Source organism: Diceros bicornis, chromosome 21 (assembly GCF_020826845.1).
Source record: "Diceros bicornis minor isolate mBicDic1 chromosome 21, mDicBic1.mat.cur, whole genome shotgun sequence".
In the NCBI taxonomy this organism is placed as follows: Eukaryota; Metazoa; Chordata; class Mammalia; order Perissodactyla; family Rhinocerotidae; genus Diceros; species Diceros bicornis.
This window is the reverse complement of record NC_080760.1, coordinates 39885015-39906614: the sequence shown is the minus strand read 5'-3', so window position 1 is coordinate 39906614 and position 21600 is coordinate 39885015. Positions and strand designations below refer to the sequence as shown.

General features: G+C 43.1%; 3 protein-coding genes across 13 annotated transcripts in view; 2 read left to right on the top strand and 1 right to left on the bottom strand.

Annotated features, from left to right (window-relative positions):
- Positions 1–3261, top strand: part of MTSS1 (MTSS I-BAR domain containing 1) — a 160320-nt gene extending 157059 nt beyond the window's left edge. For 8 of the 9 annotated variants that reach the window (XM_058564921.1, XM_058564920.1, XM_058564915.1 and 5 more), the window contains one exon: positions 340–3261. In XM_058564921.1, coding sequence (XP_058420904.1) covers positions 340–1037 — 698 coding nt within the window. In that variant the 3' untranslated portion in view covers positions 1038–3261. The remainder of the gene's footprint in view (positions 1–339) is intronic. The other variant, XM_058564914.1, reaches the window with a different exon arrangement.
- Positions 3262–4078: 817 nt separating this feature from the next.
- Positions 4079–11119, bottom strand: NDUFB9 (NADH:ubiquinone oxidoreductase subunit B9). Its single transcript, XM_058564911.1, has 4 exons — positions 10988–11119; positions 7926–8118; positions 7182–7295; positions 4079–4301 (listed from the first exon to the last, which is right to left on the bottom strand). The coding sequence occupies exons 1-4, from the start codon at positions 11086–11088 to the stop codon at positions 4170–4172; spliced, it is 540 nt and encodes a 179-aa protein (XP_058420894.1). The 5' UTR covers positions 11089–11119; the 3' UTR covers positions 4079–4169.
- A 79-nt stretch (positions 11120–11198) lies between these two features.
- Positions 11199–21600, top strand: part of TATDN1 (TatD DNase domain containing 1) — a 41042-nt gene continuing 30640 nt past the window's right edge. Inside the window, exon 1 of one of the 3 annotated variants that reach the window (XM_058564904.1) lies at positions 11199–11250. In XM_058564904.1, the coding sequence (XP_058420887.1) occupies positions 11229–11250 (22 nt within the window). In that variant the 5' untranslated portion in view covers positions 11199–11228. Of the gene's footprint in view, positions 11251–18073; positions 18144–21430; positions 21504–21600 lie in introns of those variants that run through there. The other 2 variants (XM_058564907.1, XM_058564905.1) reach the window with 2 other exon arrangements.

Genomic DNA, 21600 nt, shown 5'->3' with positions numbered 1-21600 from the left:
CCTGATGAGTTAATTACGAGGGAGATAATAAGGTCTGTGATACTCCGTTTGAGGTTTGCTTCTCATGTTGCATTCTGGACGGGAGGGTTTGTAAAATATATTTTCTCTTTCCATCCCCGTTATTCCTCCTAGAGATGCTCCGAGGTAGCTTTGCTGCAGCCTGGCAGTTTTACACCCTTCACCTCTCAATGGTATTTGAGTGCGTGCCTACTCTGCGGGGATAGGCTTGGGGTGAGATTGTGGGTGAAGTGCTCTGCCCCTTGTGCTTTTGTTCTTCTAACACAAAATCAAAAAGCAGAGCTGCTGCCTTGGATATTTCTAATCAAATACTATAATCAGTTTCAGATTACGATTATTTCTCTGTAAGTGGTGACCAGGAGGCAGATCAGCAGGAGTTTGACAAATCCTCCACCATTCCGAGAAACAGTGACATCAGCCAGTCCTACCGACGGATGTTCCAAGCCAAGCGCCCGGCCTCAACTGCTGGCCTCCCCACCACCCTCGGACCTGCTGTGGTCACCCCAGGGGTTGCAACCATCCGACGGACCCCTTCCACCAAACCTTCTGTCCGCCGGGGGACCATTGGAGCTGGTCCCATCCCCATCAAGACACCTGTGATCCCTGTCAAGACCCCAACCGTCCCAGACCTCCCTGGGGTGTTGCCAACCCCAGATGGGCCAGAGGAGCGGGGTGAGCACAGCCCCGAGTCACCGTCTGTGGGTGAGGGCCCCCAGGGTGTCACCAGCATGCCCTCCTCCATGTGGAGTGGCCAAGCCTCCGTCAACCCTCCTCTTCCAGGCCCGAAGCCAAGTATCCCCGAGGAGCACAGACAGGCGATTCCAGAAAGCGAGGCCGAAGACCAGGAAAAGGATCCCTCAAGTGCCACTGCCTCCCCAGGCCTGATTCCAGAGAGTGATCCTGCAGACCTGAGCCCGAGAGAGAGCCCGCAAGGAGAAGACATGCTGAACGCCATCCGCAGGGGCGTGAGGCTGAAGAAGACCACGACAAACGACCGCTCAGCCCCTCGCCTCTCTTAGGCTCTCTTAGGCTCACAAGAAATGCTGCCAGTGAGGAATGAACTGTTCAATTAATAAAACCTAATTTGTCTTGATCCATTCCAATCCTTAATCAAACAAAAGATTTTGTAGGCAACTCAGAATACAGCTCTTTTGAAAGTACTCAACACCTTTAGATGAGAATTAAAAGCAACACATGTAACTGACATAATCTTGACCTTTTAATTTGTAAATATTGAGAATTTTCTTTCTGCACATTTTAATCTTAGTTTCCCTTTTGATTTTTCTGAAGGTGCCAAATTCCATTTAACTTTTTTACAAGTCTTTGTAAAATTTTAAATGCATAAGGGGGGGGGTCAGGGCAGGGGAACCATGAAGTAGTTAACTTCAGAAAAAAGGATAACTATAGATTTTTCTTTTCTTTTTCCTGCAAGCTTTTGTAGATGCATTGTAGTCGTCTGGCTTAGAAACAAATTCAAGTTATTTTAATGTACAAACAAAATGGATAAGGGGTAAAAATCTTCATTTAAATATACTGTGTTCTGAATGAGAAAAGCAGGAGTAACAATTGATGAGCAATACTCAGAGTGAAGAAAATCTGGAAATGGTAGACTGTGTTGGGATTGGGGGGAGGGCCGTGGGAGGGGCACACTGTCAACATAGCCGATCCTGTTACATTTAAGAGTAGCCTCGTAGGTTGAATTTCTAGTAGCTTCATGGTAAATGCATCCAAATAAGCCATACTGGATTACAGTGTTTGTTTCTGTAGGGTGTTTAAGGACTTTTCTCCCACGATTCCTTTTGACTGCACACAGCACCCACCTCCAATCCCGTGCATGCCGCTGCCACTGGGTAGACATAGGATCCTCCACTTTAGTTACTTGTCTGTTATACCCACTTGCATTGAATCCAAATACATCCAAAAGAGTAAGGCAGTTTTAAAAATGTGAAAACATTTTAAAATGATAGCAGGGAATTCTTAGATATAGCAAATGCCTTTACTAACTGTGCCCAGCAGGCTGGGCGCATTGAAAAGCCCAAATATTTTGAAAAAACTCGAGCGGATTTAACAAGGGTAACCAGCTTGAAGTCTAGCAACTTGCCAATGTGTTTACCAATCTGGGGGCTTGTTTTTCTTATCTTCTTTTAAATAAATGGCAGTTAATTGGCTTCATACTAAATATTGAAGAGAGGAGGATTTATTTATTGTCACTGGGAATCTGACCACTATATTGTCCCTCATTTTGTATTCCAGGTAATGTTTTTTGGAATGGATTTATGTCTTTTCTTCTTTAAGTGAAAGTTAAATTTGTTCTAATGCCCATCCCCTGATGCCAACCGAGATTTATAGATTTAGAGGGACCACGTTTGGAGAATACAGTGATGTTTAAAAAAGCAAGCAAGCCCATTAGCAGTTGGTCGGTTGAAAGCGCTCTTTGTGACTGAACTTCTCAAGGATGAGGAGCTTGGTGGGTCCCTTAGACCTTGGAGATTTCTGTTGGCTCTGATCTTCAATTACATAATCTTATGCTTTAACACATAACTGCATTGGATGTGAGAGTAACGTACCTGTATAGTCACTGTTCTATATATTAACATTTAACACTGCTGTGATTGCTCAAGGACATTTTGTTATGGCTTTAAAGCAAAGGCATGATTATTAGAAACTATTAGCATTTTTTCTTTGAAAAACAAGCTCCTTTTACAGAATATAAGCAACAGTAGTGCCTGTGGTTTAGCCCACCAATCTTGATGACTAAAAGTAGCTGATGCATTGTGCATATGATGCTTGAGATGGTTTTTGCAAAAGCAGAAATCACAGTAAGGTAATCACAATAGATAAAAGTGGTATTTTAAACCTTTGAAATAAATGGATGTAACTGTACCTTGGTACAGCTGTTCACTTGTTTAGTTTTTAAACGTTAGTATAATCTGAATAAATTTAATATAAAATGTTGCCAAATTCGCTGTAGAAAGAATGTGACAAAACACCTTGGGTAGTTCCGTTTGTGTTTTTGCATATTGTAAAAGCAGCGTCACAGCTAAAAATAAAGAAATCGTTTCTAAAGGTAAATTATTGTGGTTTAGTTGCTAGTTTGTACTGAGAGTTGACCTCTCCCTGTGCAGTTTTTTGTTCTCAACTTGTATAAATAACAACTGTGTAATGTGTCTCCCTTCTACCTTGTAACAATTGCTTCAGCCTACATTATAAATAAAGAACCACTAGGAAAAAAAAGTCCTGTATTTCAAGTCTTCTTAAAATTCAGTTGGAAGTCTTAGTCAAATGTTAGAAGATGGACTGAGACTCAGATTGAGCTTACTTAGAAAACGGACAAAACGTTACTTTTGTGATGGTTATAAGCCCTAAGAACACTACTTGCCGGAACTAAGTATTTGAATACAGTTCTAATGCGTTATTAAGATCTAAAAGTAGCTGGTTTTGGCTGACAGTTTTAAAAATAGCTTTACCTTTTATGGAAACTTCTTCCAACATTTTAGAGTTCTGCTATACCCTTACGTTTGAGTCTGCAGACAATCCAAGCTACAGGAGAGGAAGCAAAGCTGGAAAATTGCGTCCAAAATAAGTGCCACCAAGTTTCATCCCAGATTGGGCCCTTTAACCCCCACCATCAAACCTCCATTCCTGAGCAAATCCCATCAACTCCATGCTTATCTGCTGAATGTGTGCTTCTTAGGGAGAGTTTTCCTTTTAATCAAAACTAAAATTCCCTTAGTGGAACCTTTAGAAAACCAAAAAGGTATCATAAGTCCTCAGTATTAGCATACCTTCTCTTGGCTTCGTATTCCTTCCAGTCAGTCACTATAGCTAATTAAGCCTTCAATTAGGCTCAATCTTCAGAGTAAATCTTGTATCTGGTTCTGCTGCATCATTTTCCCTTATTGATAACATGTGCTATCAACATGACTTGGGGAAGAAAAGAACACATTTGATGACTACATTTCACATACTTTATGTGCACAACGGGTAAGAAAACACCAGTGGCTCAGTCACTTGGCATCACGTTAATCCTCAGACAGAAGAACACGTCAGTCACATCAGACCACGTCGAGTTATTTTTATTAGGGCAAGTGTGTGTATGCTCTGTAACTTATATTACTTGCAAGCACGACTGGTGAGATGTCTTCCTCTCTCTACATGGGCCTCTCCCGGGGCCTGGTCACAATATGCCACCACAGTGGGGGCAAATCACCTTCCTTTCGGGCTGGGGGCAAAGCTTCAGTGTTGGGACCACCAGGCGGGGTTTCCTCCTGCAGCTGCTTAACCTAGAAAGGGGTACGGAAGGAACGATTAGAAAAGCAGCCAAACTGGCTGTAAAACGTGCCTGCTGTGGTGCGCCACATTACACACCCTGTGATTCTCACTGCTGACAAGTGCTTTTTACACATACCTGCCTTATTTTTATACCTGCACTCTAACTCAGAAAAGCTGTTCCCCTTAAAGGTTTTCCCATTCTTAAAACAGCAAAGCTGAGAACATACCCTCTTACTCCACGTCGTATTAATTAGGCAAAACCGTAACAATTACCGTTCTAATTCTCCTTGTTAGGATCTTCCCACTTGTTCCCTCCAAAAAAAACATTTATTTTTGTGTCTCAGCTAAGTGCTCTCCAAAAGCACCACTAAGAAACCTCAATTCATATACGTTAGGGATGTAAATTTTAAAGCCCCCCAAATAGCAAACAGGGCAAGAAATAACATGAAATCAGACGTAAAAATGTGCTCAGTTCTGCCTGATATTGCCCAGCTACCCTAGTTCCAGCGACCCCCAAGACTATCACTGTCCTAACAGAGGAGGAGACCTAAGAGACCCACTTTCCAGATCAACGATTTTCTGAAGCTTCCTCCAGAACAGTCAATTCTGGATTGTGGCTAACCTGAGCCTCAAGCACATGTGCTGCTTAATAATGTCAAAGAGACAGAATAGGGAAAGGAGGAACTTGTTTTTGGGGAGAAAAGGAGATTATCGTGCTGATCTGCCGTTGCAGAATGAACCGGCTGCTCTTCACAAGTAAACACACCTCACATTTCCAGATGCTGAGACATTTCTCAGAAAACATTGCCCTCCTTGGTCACACTGCCTTTCCTTCCACTCCACCTTGGCCAAGGATTTCCAACAGTCAACATCCTGGACCTTATCACCAGAAGCAGCACAACTTTCAAGATCATGAATTCAAATATCCCAACATCCAACCATAGTGTCCCCTTCCAGCTCATTTGCTTAAATGCTCCCTTGAAAATAATACTTGAAACTAGCAGAGACTGCCAGTCCACAGATCCTCCCACCCAAATTGCCCTTCTCTCTGCGTCAGCCTCCTGTCTTTACTTCCCTTCTTTATCCAGCCTAGATTCCATCATGATAATCACTCTCTTCTGAATAACCTCAAGTCCCTGTCACCCGTGATAGTGGACAAACCGCACCATCCACCTTCAAGCTGACACCCATACAGTTTAGTATTACTCAAGAGAAAAAAAAAAAACTAGAACAAATTGGTGTCACAATACATTATTTCTGACTTCAAATGGGCCTTCACCACTACGTGGCAATCTTATTACTATTCTCCAGCAAGCTCATCCTCCTCATCCTCTCCCCGTGATTATCACACCTTTTCCACATTCTCCAAACGTGCTGTACCCACTTCTCGGCCTTTCCTCTTATTTCACTAAAAAAAGAAGCCATTACATAGAAGTCTGTCATTTTCCCATCATCAACACTTCTAATCCAAATGTATTTATATACATCTTTTGTCCACTTATAATGAAGGAAGAACCCCTTCTTTCAAAGGCCTCCATACATGCTCAGGATCCCATCCCTCTTCTCAGAAACTTTCCTCCTTTACCTATTTCATCTCTCTTCAACATTATCAATTTCTCCCTTGCCCCAAATCTTCTCATCAGCATACACACATCATCTTTTCTTTTCTTAAAATAATCCTTTGGCCTCCAGTTCCTGCCCAGTTACTGTTCTCAGCAAAACTTTTCAAGAATTCTCTCCTCCTCCTGTCTTCTCTTCCTCACTTTCTGCTCACTATTATCAGTGGGATTAAACCCTCCAGAAAAGGCTCTAGTCAAGGCCACTAATGCCCTTCCTACAGCCAAAGTCTTTGGACGTTATTTCCAGTGCTCCCTCTATTCCACCTTTTAGCAACTTGCAGCAAAGGTGACTTCGCCCCCCCCCCCCCAATTCCTGAAACACTTTCTCTTGGACTCCGCTGTCACAGCCCCTCATTTCCCCTCTCCCTGCTGCAGGCTCCTCGGTCTCCTTTTCCTGGCCTCTACAAGTGGGAGCTCCTGCGACTTTTCTTCTCTCTCTACTCTCTCTTAAGAGTCTCATACATTTCCGTGGCTTTTAAAACAACTGATAACTCAAAAATTTCTATTTCGAGCTCAAATCTCTCCTTTGAGTCCCAGATTCCTACATCCAAAGTCACCTACTGACATCTGCACATGACGTCTCACAGGATTCTCAAATTTAATGAATTTAAAACTGAACACTTGATTTTCCCTGACACCTGTTTCCTCCCCATCTCAATAAACACCATCACCAAACTCCAGAGGTTAAAGCTTAAAATCTGGAACTCATTCTTCATTCCTCCAATCAGTCTTCATGTCCCTCCAAATGATATCCTGAATCTGTCTCCTTCCATATCTACTGCATCCACCCTAGTGCTGGTTGCCATAATCTTCTGATTAAACTGCAATAATCCCAAATTGGTCTCTCCACTTCTCCCCTTGCCCTCTCCAATATATTCTTCACACAACAGCAGGAGTGAGCTTTTAAAAATGTAAATCAGACACCATAAGATGAGTGAAAAACGTCCAAAGCACTGGTGGAGAGGAAGGTTAAGGGATTGTAGGGTATATAGCAAGAAGGTCAGGCAAAGGACTGAGGAGGAGACGGAAGGGAAAAACAAAATTAGAGAACAGAAAAGGTTCTCTAGAGGGAACACTCTAACCTATTTGTGAGATGGTTGTAAATGTCACACTTAATACACTTTGACATGAACGTATATCTGAGAGGCAAGGGGCCCGAGTAACGGTCATAGGTAGAATCTGGACATCTGCACGTGGGGAACAAAACCTGAGCTCGTTCCAGGTGTTGACCACGTGGGCCTAACTCTGTGGTAAAACGCAGGTCAGACTCACCTCCCGCTCCCAGCTTTCCCTCCGCAGTTTCTTCCACTGCTCTCTCTTGGCAAAGTAATCAGGATACATTGCCTTCTCAGAAGGATGCCAATCATCTAAGCACCACTCAGGAACCTGTCGGAAGAGGAAATCATGGTGTCATTCCACAGGATACATTTACATGCCACTGACGGGGCCTGCTCAGGAGACAGAAGACAAAAATCAACATGCATTTTTATAACCATTGCAAGTATCAGACTGTTTCCGACATTAAGCAACGAACAGCAGAAGACAAGGGGGGACAACATAAGGGAGAATGCCTTAGAGTGAAACAGCCAAGGGCTGAAAAAGAGCAAGGTCAGGCCAAGGGGCACTGGGATCATTCCTCCCCTACCTGCGTTCTCTAAACATCCATAGTGGGTTTATCTTTTTTGGAAGTATAGCTAGAATTTCTCAGAAATACTAAGCACCAATCGAAATTGGTTAACTGTAAGGTCCAAAAATGACTTATTTACCAAGTAATTTAGCACTCTGCTTTGCCAAAAAGATATCGCAAGACCTTGGAGCTGAATTTAGAAAGAAAAGTTTTAATGTCATCTGGGAGAAAGAAAACTGGCACCTGAAGAAAAGTACGTATCTATAACTGTCAGGAAAGAAATCTCCTAGCTGCCCCTAAAAGGGCCAGTGGTTTCTGAGGCTGAGCATCGGAACTTGAAAAAACAGGTTCTCCTCTGGAAGGCGGTCACCACTGTAGTCTTCACCTACCTTGTAACACTCGTATCTCTCGTAGGAGGTGCCCCCAGGAGAGTCGGGGAAGATGTATGGCTGAGGATGCTGATTGTACCAGAATTCTTCCTCTGCCTCCCTCAGCAGCTGGGTGGCCTTCACCATATCCTTTTCATTCTTATGTTCTTCAAACCGGGCTCTCATCAAACAGGCAAAGTACCGATATTTGTCTCTTAAACCAAAACGATTTTGGAGATTAGAAATGTTATCTACTCAATTGGGCAGGATTACTGTCTGACAAGAAGCTATACTTCCACTAATGCCTTCTGGATGACTAGTGTAACTTCCTGGCACCTCCCCAGACCCTGCCAAGGGAGCAGCCACATCATTATGACTGCTTCCTTGGCAGTTCCCCAAACACCAGCAGCAAAAAAATACTATATTAAATACAACCTAACCACTCTTCCCCTCTCTCCTCCAAAAAATGAATGATGATTTAAATGAAAAAGGAAAAAATTAGCAAAAGAGAACGGCTACAGCCTCTTTAGGATCATTTAACATGCATTCAACCTCTTTAGGATCATTTAACATGCATTCAACGACAACTTTCTGAATTTCCTCCTACCTTGCTCTAGGCACTAAATTCTGGAATAACAAAGATGAATGAGAAGGGAGGTATTACACGGTGGAAACACTACTGCTCAAATCAGACAGACCTGGGTTTGAATCCTGACTCTGACACTAGCTGCACGACCTTAGGCAAGTTACGGTCAGGTTCTAAAAGAAACCGTGGGCAGAGATCATTTAGGAGGCTTTGACAATAACCCAGGCCACAGAGGACAAGGGCCTGAAGCCGGCAACGGTGATAGACGGTGACAGGAGAGAAATATTTAGACTAGAAAGTTATGGGAGTGGGCTCAAGTCAGATCGCTTGGGACCGAATCTTAGCCACTTACTAGCTGTGCAATCTGGGGCAAGTTACTTAATGGATTCCTCCTCTATAAAAGTGTTAATAACAGTATCTATATCTTAAGGTTGTCCTAAAGATTAGATGAGCAAAAACACATAAACACACTTAAGACAGTGCCTGGTACCTCCTCGGTGCTCAATAATGTCAGCTACTAATATCATTATGCAGGGGAGAGAATTTACAAAAATCAGTGTCCACTTATACACGGTGTACAAGTACGTGTATCACTGGCAGAGGGGTAAGTAGGGAGTACCTGAAAACAATTCTAAGACTTAAAGCTGAGTGACTATTACTAGCAATGCCATTAGTGATGCAGGGAATTATGGAAAAGAATCAGAATGGGGTAATGAAAAGAAAATGAGTTTGCTTTTAAAGACTTGAGACAAGCTGAGTTTCAGAGAACTGTAGGTGATCTTATAAACAGCTCTACAGACAAATCAGTATAGGTGGTAACTCAAGTCCCAGTGTTAGATGAGGTTGCCCAAAGTATATACAGCAATAACAGAGGTCCTAGGATGGAACCATGGAGAACAACTAGCACTATGGGGGCAAATGGAGGAAGAAAAATCAGGCAAGTACTGAGAAAGGATGTCAGCCAGATTTAAAAAAACACCGAGTCAGTGTTATCATAGTAGCTACTTTTATTCTTTCCTCCATAACTAACGGACCTGAACATTCCCAGATGTAGTTCAGCACTACCTGAATTCTTGATAGTTTGACTTCCTTCATCTTTATAAGATTGGTAATTCTCTGTTATCTATTTGTTTACATGCCCATCTTCCCCATTAGTCCACAAGTTCCACAGCTGAGAGAGAGGGCTTATTTTATTTATTTGGCATCCAGCATAGAACCTGAATTGCAAATTCTGTCAGATGAATGAATAAGGAAAAATCAGCGAAGAAACTAACAATCCTACAACACTGAACGCTCTTCCCACCTAGCAAAGAGAAGTAGGTTGATGACTTTCTAACAATCACAAGTATGCAATCTGGGCTTCAAAGATACCCTCCACAGGGGCTGGCCAGGCGGTGTAGTTCGTGCCCTCCGCTTTGGTGGCCGGGGTCTGCAGGTTCGGATCCCGGGTGTGGACCTGTGCAGTGCTCATCAAGCCATGTTGTGGCAGTGTCCCATATAAAGTAGAGGAAGATGGGCATGGATGTTAGCCCAGGGCCAATCTTCCTCGGCAAAAAGAGGAGGATTGGCAACATATGTTAGCTCAGGGCCGATCTTCCTTACCAGAAAAAAAAAAAAAAAGATATTCTCCACAGTTCTTCCAGGCCTACTCAGTTTTCCATCATTTAGAGGTTTTTCTCAAAAGCCCTTCTCCTGGGATAGGTTTTAGGATTCTGACAAGGGAGTGGAGGCCTGGTATTCACACATTTGGGTTGTCGCCCCACCATGCATTACATTTAGGCCATGAAAAAAATCTACAAGTTTTATGACTATGTTCTAAGCCTAGTCTCAGATGGATAGAGTGAGGACAGAAGAGAACTGTGTGGGAGCTGAAGAATTACATGGGATGTGAAGACAGTGAAAAGGACTGGATGAGGCTAAAAAGAGGAAAGCTGATGGGAGGGGTGGGAGAACGATGATGCTTTCGAGGTGGACACCTGACTTTTAATCCTGGCTCAGCCACTTAGCAGCTGTAGGGCCTTCAGCAAGTTACTCTCTGTGCTCTATTTCCTCATCTGTAAAATAAGGCTAAATAGTCCCTAACTCCTAGAGTTGTGAGGACTAAAGAAAACAATGCACATATATTACTGCTAATATTAAGTACGAGAAAGTCATCAAGAAAACTATTATTTAGTGATCGCTGGAGGCATGACAATTACAGTTTTAGGCATTTTCCTTTATTTCACTGAATGTCATGCAACCCTCTGTGCCGGGTCCCGCGTGTGTGTTTTCCTGAACGGAACACTGAGGCCCCGACCAGATAAATCCTCAAGGTCTCGCAGCTGCGGCGACGAAGCCTGGATTCGAACCCGGGTCTACAGGGGCGGGCTCCGTGGGGCGACGGGCCCCCTTCCCACTCGGTCCCCGAAGTCCTTGAGCCACCCGGTACCCCGGGGCCTCTCAGCCTCCGTGGGGACCCCCGGGTCACCTCCCCGCGCCCTGGGTCCCTCTCTCGCACCTGTGGATGCACCACGACTCCAGGTGGCGCAGCGCCCGCTTATAGAGCCGCAACACCTTCTGCTGGTGGGTCAGGTAGGCCCCGGACGCCGTCAACGCCATGACAGCCGGCTCACCTTCACGGCCGCGGGGACTCTCGGGAAACCGCGGGCGGGGCTTCCGGAAGGGGGCGGGGGCTTCCGGAAGGGCGGGGCAACTGCGGCCACTTCCGCTTCCGCCGTGGAGGAGCCGGGATCGCAGGCATGAGTCGCTTTAAGTTCGTTGGTAAGCGTTGCTCCCCGGTTCGTGGGCCTGTCTGGTTGTCCCCAGGCGTCGCTCGCCGCGGCCCAAGGGCCCAGGACTCGAGCTCTCTGCCTTTTTGAAGGTCGAAAGGGCACTCAGTGGAAGAGGGCGCGGGGAGGCTGCTGCGTGCTGGTGATGTTCTGGTTCTCCGCCTAGGTACTGGCTTCACGGGTGTGCTTATTTGTGAAAATTCACGAGCTGTACGGTTATGATTTATGCTCTTTTCGGCATATGTGTTCTATTCAATAAAGGGGAAAAGGAAGCAAAACTACCAAAAAAAAACAAAAACAAAAACAGGCCAGTCACTGTATTCCCCTTCATCCCGCATGCCGCTCCCGCCCCTTCCCCTCTCCCTGGCCGAGAGGATGACGGCTTCGAGGGACCCGTTCACTCACTCATTCGTGCGGTCATATCACAGTTACTGAGCCTGTGGTGGGCCAGGCACTGGCCTGGGAACACAGGGCACAAAGACCCGGTCCCTGCCCTGCTGGCATCACCATCTGGTGGAGAAACTGGAGGACACAAATAGCGAGGAGAAAAACAAGTTCTATTACTTGACAAGTACAGTAATCCATTCAGTATCGTAGAATGAGAGGGAAAATGCGACAGGAGCCAAAGCAGTAAGAATACTTACTACCAGGCACTTAGGAAAATCTGGGGGACATTGTAAGAGCTAGGACTGGAAGAGTAACTTGGGACTCGAATGTCTTGCTGAGCTTAGTTTTCCTGTGTATAGAGTGGAGCTGAAGGCTTTTGACAAGGAGCATTCATTAAGTAAATCATTGGATGCCAGTTAGGTACCGGGGACTTTGGGCTGTGGGATACAGCAGTGGGTAAAGCTGGGCATGATCCTTGTCTTTGTGGAGTTTCCAGCGACTTGAAGGTGGGAAATGACAGTGATCCTATCTCTGCTTTAGTAAGGTACTCCTGATAGCTATTATGTAGATTTGGTGGGGGATAGGGAGAGGCAGGGAAGCATTTCGGAGTTTGAACTAGGGCAGTGGAAAAGGGAGAGAGAAATGGAAGAGATGTGCATATGCGGCATGTAGCAGCTGAGTGTTTATGGCACGTAAGGGAGAGTGAACAAAGATGACTCAGGGTTGGGATAAAACCTAAATATGGAACGGAAGCATGATTAGTTTGGCAGTGGGTGGGAGATACAGTGGGATCCGTTTGGATTCGGTTGAGTCTTAGAGGACATCCAGGTGGAAACGTTTACAGGGCAATTGGAGATGTAGTCTGGCACTCAGGAGACAGGTTAGGATTATAAATTTAGATCTGAGAGGTTTCTTAAGTAGTATTTTTCCAAAGACATTGTGCTAAGTGTGAGGAACTATAAAAAAAAAAAAAAAAAGTCTAGTGGTGCAGTTAGTTTTCAGACTGGAGAGGGATGCACAGTCAGACTTATGTACAGTCAAAGCAAATGCAGGGGAGAATGTGTTAAGTGCCACAAAAGAGGTTTAAAAAATGCTGTGGGAGAGCCTGGGTGTGGGGCTGGGGGTAGGCCTTCAAAGGTCGTAGACACTTTCCAGGTGTGGTATTTCTCAGCCTCTCCACTCCAATCTGTGATATAATTGATGGGGGAGATGAGATTAGAGCCATGCAACACCCCACAAAGAAAAGACACTGATTTTTTGAAAAGGTATGTGTTTGTGTTATAAAACTAAATCCCTACCTCAAGTCATGTCTCCCTGAGTCCATCCTCTGCATAGCCTCCAGAGTGATCTCTACAAAAATCGAATCAACTACTTTTTCTTCTGCTTCACATCTTTCAGTTACTGTCCTCAGGATAGCTGAAGTGCCTTAACATAGCATACAAAGCCTTTCTGTGGTCTGGTCCTGTTCAGTTTTCCAGCCTCATCCCTTTTATGCTCTGTAAACACTTGGATGTGCTGTTTCTTCCTTCTGACAAGGTTTTTAGAGTGGCAGTTTGGGGCCATAATGTCCCCTCTGCCTCTAATGTCCTACCGACCACCCTCTTACCTGGTTGATTTTTACTTGTTAACTCTACCTTTACCACAGTATTTTATAATTAAACATTTATGTATCTGCCTTTCCCACTAGACCACACTATTTTAAGGCAGATACTCAATGGTATTTATCTTTGTTTTCCAGGGTCCTAGTACAGTGACTATGCAATGGAAATGTGAATTAGTGGGTAAAAGAATATTTATAGTTTTAGTACGAAGGTGGTAAGAAAATTGATGAAGGAATCTGAACCAGATAAGCTAGAAAAAACTTCTTAAAGGAGGTGGGTTTAATAGGAATAAATTTTTTACTGTATGATCTCCTTCATTTCCACTCTCTTGAGGTAAAAGTTTAAAGTATACCCTTCCCTATTGTATTTTTATGTGTGTGTGTGTGAGGAAGATTAGCCCTGAGCTAACATCCATTGCCCATCCTCCTCTTTTGCTGAGGAAGATTGGCCCTGGACTAACATCTGTACCCATCTTCTTCTACTTTATATGTGGGACACCGCCATAGCATGGCTTGACAAGTGGTGCATCGGTCCATGCCTGGGATCCAAACCTGCGAATCCCGGGCCGCCAAAGCAGAGCACGCAAACTTAACTGCTGTGCTACCGGGCCGGCCCCAGTCCTTCCATAATTTTTTAATAGATTTATACGGAATCATAAAAACACACAAACATACCAGATTTTTTTCTTTCTTCTGACAAAAATGGAATCATACTATACATTCCATCTTTGTTATGTGACTTACTCTGATAGTTAATGTTTTATTCTATATCATTTAAAAATTTCTGCCTGTAATGAATTAGGAACAGTACTTTGGAAAACACCATATTAGACCCATGAAAGATTGGAATAAGCTTTATATGGAACAATTGCATGAAAAATGAAACCACTGCTATAAGAGCAGCCTTAGATTTTGATTTAGGACAGCTGACTATCCCGGGGTTGTAATCCTTCTACATTTCCCCCTTCTATTGTTGCATAACAAACGGCTGCGCCTTAGAAACTACACCCAATTTTTCTAATATGGGGAAGGGGGGGAAGCAGAACTATTTGTGCTTAATGGGAAACATTGCACCCTCTTAGAGGACACTTCAACATTGTGTCCTGCGTTATTCCTTGAGACTAGTTTCTGTGACTTTATCTGAGTATCATACCAAGGTGATTCTATCCTCAATCTGAATAGCAATAAGAATCTATACTTAACCATTGCAAAGTAATGGGATTTGGGATGCAGTAGAACCTTCCTTTTCAAAGCTGGCCCATCAGTGCTCTAAAACTCACCAGCCAAAGTTCTCTTAAGGACATGGAGTGAAGTATATACCTCAGGAGTGGTAGGGGTGGCAGCAGTGGTGTGTAAATCTTGATGCATTTACAGAACTTCTTTGGATGTCTTGTATTTATCTGTGAAATAATATAATGTCTTTTTAAATTAAAAAGATATTTTATCCCCTAAATCTTCTGAAGTAAAATGGAAATCTCAAGGTGTTACATACTCTCTGGAACACCCCTAGTTTGAGAAGCACAGCTGTAGATGATTCCTATCCTAGCAGTCTCTGTGCCTCACCCCCCCCCCCTCCCAGCCCCCGCTGAATGAGCCAGTGAGAGAGCAGCCAGCAGTAATTAGAAACATAACTACCTCTTGGGGCCATCCAGCTCGGGGGGCTTAGGTACCTAAGATTTATCTATAGCTGTGTTCTTTTCACAGGATTCTGATCCTGCCCTGTGTCCCCACAAGCAGGCTGGTTGGGGCTTCTGGCCATCTCTTCTGTACAAATTCCATTTCCCTAGGGACTGGACCTTATTTCCTATTCTTTGTCTTGGATTCCCTTGGGCAACCTAGTTATTCATTCATTCTGCCAATATATACTGAATCTGTACCGTGTGCCACCCAGTGTGCTAAATGCTAGGAATCCGATGGGCAGAAACTAAGTCACAGTCTAGTGGTGGAGAAAGACAGCCTCATGAGTGCACCAAAGACTGTTTACGACAGTTACAGAGAAGAGGGCACTGAGGAAAAGGAACATGGTTCTCTGGGCGTTTGGTGAGGAACAGAACTTAGATTGGGAGGTCTGAAAAGGTTTCCTTGAGGAAGTGACACTTGGGCTGAGCTCTGAAAGAAGATTAAGAATTAAGTAGGCAAAGAAAGGCAGGGAGAAGGTTCTGGACAGAACAGCCTGTGCAAACATCCTGTGGCAAGAGGGTGCGTGGTACTTTTTAGGAACTGAAGGAAGACCGGTGGGTTTGGAGCAGAGAGGAATGGGAAAGGGTCTGAGGGAGGAGGGGGAATAGTACAGAATGAGCTAGAGAGATCAGCAGAGCCAAGATCATACCACGTTAAGGACTTTGGCTTTTGTCCTAAGAGTAGCAGGGGTCCAGTTAAAGAGTATCATGATCTGATTTACGAATGAAAAGAAACCTTGGGTCAGGAGGAGAACAGAATTGAAGGGGCCAGAGTGGCGTTCAGGCAGGAGTCGGTTGCTTAGAGTGTTATGGTATTGGTGGAGATGGAAAAGAGTGCACAGGTTTGAGAGATTAGGAGATAAAATCCACCTGCTTGGTCGTGGTGCCAGAGATTTTCTGTATCTATATATTTGGGCTGCTATAACAAAATACCTCAGACTGGCTAGTTTATAAATAACAGAAATTTATGTCTCACAGTTCTGAGAAATCCCAGATCAAGGCGCCAGCATGGTTGCGTTCTGGTGAGGACCTGCTTCCTGTCACAGCTGGCGCCTTCTCGCGGTGTCCTCACGTGTGGAAGAGGTGAGGGATCTCTTTGGAGCCTCTTTTATAAGGTGGTCATGTCCAAACCAGTATCCACTCCAGAGGCATGCATTTGGGTGTCCCTTAAGTTTTTTAATCTAGCGCAGAGGTTGGCCAACTTCTTCCTTAAAGACCCATATAGTACATATTTTTTATTTTGCAGGACATATAATGTCTATTGCAACTACTCAACTCTGACCTTGTCACTCAAAAGCAGCCGTAGACACTATGTAGACAAATGGGTGTGGCCATGTTCCAATAAAACTTTGGATACTGAAACTTAAATTTCTTATAATTTTTACATGTCATGAAATACTGTTCTTCTTTTGATTTTTTTCAACTGTTTAAAAATATAAAACCATTCTTAGCTCAGGGACAAACAAAAATGAGTGATGGCCTGTGGGCCATAGCTTGCCAACCCCTTGATCTAGCACATTTCTTTTTCATGGCACTCTCTTGCAGAAGCAACTTGGCTGATTGTCCCACAGAAGTCCTGTCTTCTGGACTTGTCTGTTTGCTATGTGGTGGTGTCTAGCTTGTTCCCTAGTCTGTATTTCCTGTAAACTTGAAGTTATATCTAAAGGCTAAGCAAATCTAAAACAATTTTAAATGCCCTATTTACTGTCCCTTAGTATCCCTACATCATAGGTGACAGTGAGATGACATGATTCCCTGAGCCCAAACAGGGAGGCATCAGTTTGGAGATGTGGTTTTCTTTTGGTAGCAAACAGTTTTCCACTCTTGTTTTGAAAAATAAAACTCATTAATACTGGAAGGAATTTTTGGCAGTAAAGCCAGATACTGCTTTTAAAGCCAGCTAGTTAAGGAAAAAAATTAATGGAAGAGAAACATTACTGATCCTTATAAAGTGACATGCCACTAAATGTGTGAATCTCTCAATGTTCCCCCCAATCAGAAGTGGTAATTTTCTTTGTTTTTCTGTTGTTTTTTTTTTTTTTGGTGAAGGAGGTTGGCCATGAGCTAACATCTGTTGCCAGTCTTCTTCTTTTTGCTGAGGAAGATTGGCCCTGGGCTAACATTTGTGCCCATCTTCCTCTATTTTATGTATGGGACGCTGCCACAGCATGACCTGGTGAGTGGTGCGTAGGTCCCTGCCTGGGATCTGAACCTGCGAACCCTGGGCCTCGGAAGCAGAGTGCACAAACTTAACCTCTACACCACCAGGCTGGCCCCAGGAGTGGCAATTTTCCATTTTGCCTTTTTTTCTTCTTGTCATGCTCTCTCACCCTTATCTCTCACTTTCTTAGTTTTTCAAGCTGTTTCAAGCTAGAAATTGATTTTCGTACAGTATTTGTGTACTTGTATTGAGTTTGTTGCCAACAGACATACTTCTGATAGGAACTTTTTAATTTTAAAGATACTATGCCTTATTATAGATTAGGACCTTTTGAACAAGTTAAATAGGATTTTGACTTTATTTTCCTTTTTTTTGTAATTGCATTGTGAGTCTTAAATATAAACAGATTGACTTACATTTGGTTATTTAATCAGTCTTGGATTGGGACTGTTAACCACTTAAGGTGGTATATGACAGTATAGCTAATGTTGACTAAAATTTCTTTTGTTGTTGGCATGTCACAGAATTTATACTGTGCTTACTATAATAACAATAATTACATTTAATAAGGCTTTTAATTTGCAAAATGCGTTCACATTCATTTTCCAGTTTGAGCCACATTTCATCCCTGGAAGGAGAAATTTTATGCCCACCCTACTAGTGAGGAAACTGAGGCTCAGAACGCCTACTGATTTGCCTAAGATCGTTCAGCTAATTAGTCATAATGCCAGGAATTCTTACTCCAAAGCCCATTCTCTTTCCATAACTACAGTTCCCCCATTTTATTGTATGTCTTGGAACTTGCTCACAGATTGAATATTTTTTTTTTTTTTAATAATTTTATTTATTTATTTATTTTCCCCCAAAGCCCCAGTAGATAGTTGTATGTCATAGCTGCACATCCTTCTAGTTGCTGTATGTGGGACGCGGCCTCAGCATGGCCGGAGAAGCGGTGCGTCGGTGTGCGCCAGGAATCCAAACCAGGGCCGCCAGCAGCAGAGCGCGTGCACTTAACCACTAAACCACGGGGCCGGCCCTAGATTGAATATTTTTTGATGGTCAGTTTGAACTTTTCTTTGACCCTTCTTTATTGACTTGCTGATTATCTTAATCACCCTGCAGGTGTTTGCTGGTGAATGGGTGGGTGGGGAGCAGAAGGCCCAGAGACCATCCAGTATAGGAGAGAGGAGAACTTCTTACAGGAAATGGAAGTGAATTACAGAGTCCAGAGAAAGAATATATTTGCCTCTGTAGGGGAGGACCAACTTCCTCCTCCTACCGTCTTAGGTTCTGTGGCTGGGCGTAAGAGTTAAACTGACGTGGGGCAGAGTAACAGGAGAAAAGCATACAATTTTTTTGTGTGTGTCCGTGGGAGTCTTCAAAAGGAAAATGAAGCTGTTAGGCACAAAAGCGTAACAAAAGCTTCAGTGGGAATGCGATAAGACAAAGGGGCTTAAATTGTGTAACTTGTGGGACAGTGACTAGGAAATGTATGGGGAAACTAATGGAAGATAAGGGTTATTTTGGGTTTGTTTGTACAGACCTATTTTGACTTTGACTCCCAGTCTCTGGTGATAAGAATGTTGTTCTCTTCCTGGTATAGGGAGGGTCCTTTTCTTGTGGGAGATTTTATGACCTGCTTTTAGGTAGAAAGGGGGAGATCAGAGAGCTTTTCCTGCGTCTGCTGTTTCTCAAGTACCTTCTGCTCAAAATAACCAGTATGCCAAAGCACTGTATTTTGGGGTGGCATGTTCTGAACTCATTCACCAAACCTAAGGTGAAGCAGCCTATTCATCAAACGATAGAAAGCAGCTCTAAGAAGTGGGTGAGGAATACACTTCAGGCAAACCGTAAAAGAACAGGGCTATAAGTCACAAGAGATTCTTGCAGAAAAGGGCAGAAATTGGTGGCTGAGCCAATGCAGGATATTTTTTTTTGTTTGTTTAAATTTCAGATGTACATCATTGTACTTCTATTTCTGCATAGATTACATCATGTTCACCACCAAAATACTAATTACAACCCATCACCACACACATGTACCGAATTATCCCTTTCACCCTCCTCCCTCTTCCCCTCTGGTAACCACCAATCCAATCTCTGTCCCTATGTGTTTGTTTATTGTTGTTATTGTCTACTACTTAATGAAGGAAATCATACGGTATTTGACCTTCTCCCTCTGACTTATTTCACTTTGCATTATACCCTCAGTGTCCATCCATGTTGTCACAAATGGCTGGATTTCATCGTTTCTTATGGCTGAGTAGTATTCCATTGTGTATATATACCACATCTTCTTTATCCATTCGTCCCTTGATGGGCACTTAGGTTGCTTCCAAGTCTTGGCTATTGTGAATAACGCTGCAATGAACACAGGGGTGCATGTACCTTTACAAATTGGTGTTTTCAAGTTCTTTGGATAAGTACCCAGCAGTGGAATAGCTGGATCATATGGTAGTTCTATCCTTGATTTTTTGAGGAATCTCCATACTGTTTTCCATAGTGGCTGCACCAGTTTGCACTCCCACCAGCAGTGTATGAGAGTTCCCTTCTCTCCACATCCTCTCCAACACATGTTGTTTCCTGTCTTGTTAATTATAGCCATTCTGACGGGCGTGAGGTGATATCTCATTGTAGTTTTGATTTGCATTTCCCTGATAGTTAGTGATTTTGAACATCTTTTCATGTGTCTGTTGGCCATCTGTATATCTTCTTTGGAGAAATGTCTGTTCAGGTCTTTTGCCCATTTTTTAATTGGGTTGGTAGTTTTTTTGTTGTTGAGATGCATGACTTCTTTATATATTTTGGAGATTAAGCCCTTATCAGATGTATGGTTTGCAAATATCTTCTCCCAATTGTTAGGTTGTCTTTTCGTTTTGTTGATGGTTTCCTTTGCTGTGCAGAAGCTTTTTAGTTTGATGTAGTCCCATTTGTTTATTTTTTCTATTGTTTCTCTTGCCCGGTCGGACGTGGTGTTTGAAAAGATGTTGCTAAGACCGATGTCGAAGAGCATACTGCCTATGTTTTCTTCTAGAAGTTTCACAGTTCCAGGTCTTACATTCAAGTCTTTAATCCATTTGGAGTTAATTTTTGTGTATGGTGTAAGGTAAGGGTCTACTTTCATTTTTTTGCATATGGCTATCCAGTTTTCCCAACACCATTTGTTGAAGAGACTTTCTTTTCCCCATTGTATGTTCTTGGCTCCTTTGTCAAAGATTAGCTGTCCATAGATGTGTGGGTTTATTTCTGGGCTTTCGATTCTATTCCATTGATCTGTGTGTCTGTTTTTGTGCCAGTACCATGCTGTTTTGGTTACTATAGCTTTGTAGTATATTTTGAAATCAGGGAGTGTGATACCTCCAGCTTTGTTCTTTTTTCTCAGGATTCCTTTAGCTATTCAGGGTGTTTTGTTGTTCCATATAAATTTTAGGATTCTTTGTTCTATTTTTGTGAAAAATGTTGTTGGAACTTTGATAGGGATTGCATTGAATCTATAGATGGCTTTAGGAAGTATGGACATCTTAACTATGTTAATTCTTCCAGTCCAAGAGCACAGAATATCTTTCCATTTCTTTGTGTCGTCTTCAATTTCTTTCAGAAATGTTTTATAGTTTTCGATGTACAGATCTTTCACCTCTTTGGTTAAGTTTGTTCCTAGGTATTTTATTCTTTTTGTTGCAATTGTAAATGGGATGGTATTCTTAATTTCTCTTTCTCCTACTTCGTTGTTAGTGTACAGAAATGCAACTGATTTTTGTATGTTGATTTTGTATCAATGCAGGATATCTTAAAGCCCAAGGCTCACCTGGGTCCAAAGCTGACGATACAGTCACTTGTTACTTAACGGTGGGGGTACGTTCTGAGAAATGCATTGTTAGGCAATTTTGTCATGTGAACAAACATCATAGAGTGTACTTACACAAACCCACATAATATAGCCTTTTACACACCTAGACTATATGGTACTGATGGGACCACTGTCGTGTCCATTGTTGACCGAAATGTTGTTATGCGGCACCTGACTGTAAATCTTTGAAGTACGCTGTGACTTAGGGCCTGAAGGACCGATCCACATTGGGAAGAGGTAGGTTCCAACAGGAAGTGGGGTCACCTGGAATTGGCCTCAGCCACTGTCTGCCTTGAAGAACGATTTAGCATCCATTCTGGTTAGGGTTGAGACAGGGACATGGAAAGCCTTCATAAACTGAACCTCCAAACTAATCTTCAAGTCGCTTTTAAAATTAGTGTCATAAAGTTTACTTGTTAAATTGCTTGCTTTTCATTTTCATTTGTTTTTCACTTCGTTTTCTAGTAAAAGATTGCTTTGGAAAAATTCTAATCTCTTTGCTGCACAAAGGGGAAATGAAGTGGGCTAGAAGAGATGTAGCCCATTTCTGTGCTCCTAATGATCATCAGTGGTGGGTGAATGTAGACTGCCCCTGTGAAGGATTATTCTAGGCAGAAAGGCCTCTCCTCTCTCCCCTGGGTTTCCTTTCTCACTCTGCCCCCTTCCCT

Coding starts and splice junctions, on each gene's coding strand:
- NDUFB9 (XM_058564911.1), bottom strand. CDS start 11,088: ATGGCGTTGACGGCGTCCGGGGCCTACCTGACCCACCAGCAGAAGGTG. Junction 8,119..10,987: donor GAGTCGTGGTGCATCCACAG/GTGCGAGAGAGG, acceptor TTTTGGTTTAAG/AGACAAATATCGGTACTTTG. Junction 7,296..7,925: donor AGAGATACGAGTGTTACAAG/GTAGGTGAAGAC, acceptor CTCTTCCGACAG/GTTCCTGAGTGGTGCTTAGA.